Genomic DNA, 4,746 nt, shown 5'->3' on the forward strand with positions numbered 1-4,746 from the left:
CAATGATACTACTCCTACACACACGTGTTGTTGAATGATACCATTCCTATACATGTGTTGTTGAATGATACCATTCCTATACATGTGTTGTTGAATGATACCACTCCTACACACGTGTTGTTGAATGATACCACTCCTATACATGTGTTGTTGAATGATACCACTCCTACACACACAAGTCTCACATAATTCTAGTGATATCATGTATTTGTGTATAAGCTCATTACAAATTAGTGATATGTTCAAACGTCAATGTTGGATTTGATTTAGACAATGATCATTTACCTATAACACGTGTCATCGTTCTTGAATCTCACCGTATTAAACCTATAAGAAAACCAACATTTAATTATATAAAAGCAAATTGGGAAGAATATGCAAAATTCCTAGACCACTTATTACCATAATCAACAATAAATCAAATCATCTGATATTGATGACTACTGTCAAACAGACTATAACAAAACAAAAACAATAAACAGCTGATAATAAATGGCAACTATACGCACAAATAATAAATATGATAAAACAACGTCGCCACCTAAGAAGACAATATACGAATACTAGAGACCCGTTCACCAAAACTCAGATAAATACACTCAGGAACAAAATTCGAAATGAAATAAAACAATTAAAACAAGACAATTGGTACACTTCTTGCTCGCAATTAAACGAATACACGGACCCAAAGACATTTTGGACACACCTGGTTCTATTTTCAAAATCAACAAAACCCTTAGAAATCCTCCCGACATATATACTTGCACAGAACTCTTTTTACATGTCCTCACATCAGCAAAATTTCTTGGAGTAACGTGTGATTCAAGATTAACTTGGAAAAATCATATCAGTCAAATCAGAAACGCAGTCTGGCAATGAGAAAACTATGTATAGAAACTGACTGGTAAAAATACGGGAGCCACACCAGAAAATATCACTAAAATATATAAACAATACATACAACCAGTAGTAGAATACGTCTGTCCAGCTTGGACTTATGTAGCACCAATACACACATATTAAGAAATCACAGACTGTACAGAATGCAATAATCAACACAACATTCACAGTACTCAGATCAATTAACCTAAAATTCATGCATAAATATGCAAATATAAAACCAATCCACAAAAGACTCATAGGTTGCTCGTTCAAACATTTGATTAAAATCTATATAAAGTGCAGTAGATCGCTATATCATACATGACGATGATAGTCCTAAGTATCTCTCTCCACTCAATTTTTACTATAAGAAAAAGTTCACCCGCACTAGACCATAAAATATTGCTTAGATATATGTCTGGTAACTACTTCAAGTGGAAAAGTGACATTTTACTATATAACTGTTTGTGAGTGTAAACGACTACATGAAGAGAAGTGGTGAAATAACACTAAATGCTGGAAACTGTTTTAACTTGGTGTTTATTTACTTAGTATTCAAGCCCATTTGACAGCTTAACAAACAATAGTAAAAGAGGGAGGAAGAGGTCTGAATAGAACCTGACCCTCCAAGGTTGCGTACAAGGACCAAATACCGATCCAAACAGACTTGACCACGTAGTGATATCACGTTGTAAAAACTTTATATTCGATTGGAGACAAGTTATTCGGTTTTTCAGTTATATAATCTCATTGATTTTCTTTCTAATTTGAGGAGAATTCTAAATTGATAGAAATATTCCTAACACTCGTTGTCTTTTTGAATAATGCAGCTTTTTAAAAATTTTAGTCGCCAACATATGTATTGTTTCTACTCTTTTCAGAGATCCTGTGTAACTGTTGACCGAGGTAGGGTGACCACTGCTTACACGGCCACTCTTAACATAAAAATACTTACAAAACACCCTAGTGAACTTTATCTGTTGCCTGAGAGTCTGGAATAAGTTAGGGCGCTCGACTCGCAAGCTATGTGCCACAGGATCGAAACCCGTTACCGAACATGCTTGCCCTTTCAGCTGGTCAATTCCATTATTCTTTGATAAAGAGTAGCCTAAGAGTTGGCGGTGGGTAGTTTTGAATTTCGCGCAAACCTACACGAGGGCTGTGTACGCTAGCCGTCCCTAATTTAGCAGTGAAAGGCCAGAGGGAAGGCAGCTAGTCATCACCTGTCACCGCCAACTCTTGGGCTACTCTTTTTACCAACAAATAATGAGATTGATCATACAATTATAACACCCCCACAGCTGAAAGTACGAGCATGCTTGGTGGGACGGAGAATCGAACCCGCGACCCTCAAGTTGCGAGTTAAGTGCCCTAACCACCTGACCATGCCGGGCCAGGGTAGTTTTGAGTCGCTCTCTTCTTTCTAGTCTATGATTTCAAAATTATTTACGAATAGCGCAGATAGCCCCCAACTAGCTTTGCGCGGAATTCGAAAGAAACGTTAGTTTCGTGTTATTTAGAATATTAGTCTATTTCTATAAGTAGTTTTGATGATAATTAGTCGTTAGACATTTTATACATTTCACTACAATTAAAGTATTGCTAAATGACATATTCCACGCTTTACTTGTCTTATAAAAAGTAGTCCAGACGTGCAGTGTAATTCCATGGAATACGTGTCGAAGTGTCACGCTTCTCTCCACCTCCCACCTACTAATAATGTATAATGTTCAGGTTGAGCGAACATCTCTCATTTATCAGTTTCTGTGGCAAGATGACTGCTGACTTATGAAAAATAAACAAGTACTTACAAAATGGCCATTCATTTGCGCTGTTGAACACACGCAATAATGTCCGAGACTACTTAATGGTCAGTGTGAAATGGCTTAACCCACTTAGCACTTCGCATGCCTGAAAAAAATTACCATGGGTGTTGTTAACAACGGTTTAAATGTTTTCCTTGTATGTTTGGGTAACTAAGTAGGGTTTAGCTCAAAATAAATTAATTTTCATGTTTTTGTTATATTCATTTGTTAATGACAGGCTTTTTTCGAAATTGTCACAGATTACGTCGAAAAAATTGTGGAAGAATATATACGACAAACTTGGAGGAATTCCTGGAAGCACTAGTGCTGCCACCTGTACACGTAAACATTATGAAAGGTAACTAATTGGATAAACAATCAATAATAATACAAAAAAAAAATCAGAGAATTACTAGTGCTGCTACCTGTGCATGTAAACATTATGAAAAGTAAATAATTGGATAAAGAAAAAACAAAACAAAATCAGGATCATTTACAGATTGAGAACTCTGAATGAACCGTCTCTCAATTAAAAATTTAAGTATTCGAAAAAATAATTGGAATTCTTACCTTAATTTGTTTCAAGACGGGCAAAAGATATTAACTACGGTGGAAATGAAATATAAAAACCTAATATCTTTATTTTACGTATGAACTTTTCTTCAAGTTTATACACTGAACTTCTATATTTAAAAATATTTGCAACTGTTAATCCATATAAAACTACTCGTGACTGCAGAATCCTTTACGTGACAATCATTAAAGTTATTTTTACGAATTGTAATACATTTGAAACAAGTTCTGAAGAAGTAAGTACACAATGTAAAAATTCCTCAAAACCCCCAGTGTAGAAAACGTCAGTTGGGTCCACGATTCTGTGTATACAGTAATGGTATTGAGAGATAAAGTTTGCAGTGAGTTTTTAGATTCGTGGTTTTATTTGTTTTTAAGAAATATTTAGAAGGAGTTGCATCATTGATAAAGAAACAGTTATATTCACTCAGGTGGTTATGTGTGTTTTAGTTATAGCAAAGCCACATCGGGCTATCTGCTGTGTCCACCGACGGTGATCTAACCTCTGATTTTAGCGTTGTAAGTCCGTAGACTTGCCATCCCACTGGGAGGACCTCAGGTGGTTATACGCGACATCTTAAAAAAAGTGACACGTATTTGCCCATTACTACAGTTCTTGTAAGAGAATCGGAAAACAACAACAACAACGTGTAATGAAGAATGTAAACATGAGGCATAATAGAATTTTAGGGTCAAATTAAATAAGCGTGTTTTGGTTCTTTCTCCGTGGATTAGAATTTATCTTAGTCAAAAGACAATATTGTTGAGCAACCAAAATGGAACCGGTTCCCACCGCTCTCTTGCGCAACTTGTTTTGGTATTGCCAGTGTTAAGACTTTTTACAAACATTCTCTCTGTACTATGGGTGCAAAGAAATGTTTTACACCCTGTCTCGGTAACATTGCTGTGCATGCTACCTGGTGTAAAATATTGTCTTGTTATTACTAGTAGTATTTCAGACTGAGATGTATGTAGCTGTTATAACCATTGTCGTTACTAGCAGAAACGCTGCCCTACAGGCGGCTGTTTGTGCTAGTAATTACTAATCGTAGTATTCATACCCCATTGAAAAAAAATTAGAAAAAACAAAATTATTTTTCTGGGAAGTGCTGCATGGGAAGAGTATTCGGGTTGTATTGATATAAACTGTAATATTGTTATATATTAAAATTGGTACCTTTTACTGAAAGAAATAAGTTTTTTCTTAAGAATTCCATATTAGTATATATTTACAAATTACATCAATAAAGACATAAACAAACTCTCACGTACAGTCCTAGTGAAAGTCGTGTTCTTGTTGTAAAGAGAGTACACTGAGTGGTCACAAGTAAATAGACACCACCTTTTCAGAAAAAAAGAAATTTTTCAGTCATATTCACATGAATTGATATATTTATAATTTAAAACATATCTAGTAGACCTCCCTTTCGCTTTGTGGAGTTCGTTAATCCTTTGGGGTATCATGAGAATCATCTAGTCAATTTTA

General features: G+C 35.3%; 1 protein-coding gene across 3 annotated transcripts in view; it reads left to right on the forward strand.

The window, feature by feature from the left end:
• The window catches only part of LOC106472654 (mucin-5AC-like), a 34,920-nt gene that overhangs the window by 19,193 nt on the left and 10,981 nt on the right, over window positions 1-4,746 (forward strand). For 2 of the 3 annotated variants that reach the window (XM_022401212.1, XM_022401213.1), the window contains exon 3: window positions 2,948-3,045. The exons of the other annotated variant lie outside the window; for it this stretch is intronic. In XM_022401212.1, coding sequence (XP_022256920.1) covers window positions 2,948-3,045 — 98 coding nt within the window. The remainder of the gene's footprint in view (window positions 1-2,947; window positions 3,046-4,746) is intronic. 3 annotated transcript variants of the gene reach the window in all.

The sequence above is a fragment of the Limulus polyphemus genome, unplaced genomic scaffold (genome assembly GCF_000517525.1).
Source record: "Limulus polyphemus unplaced genomic scaffold, Limulus_polyphemus-2.1.2 Scaffold5494, whole genome shotgun sequence".
Taxonomy (NCBI): Eukaryota; Metazoa; Arthropoda; class Merostomata; order Xiphosura; family Limulidae; genus Limulus; species Limulus polyphemus.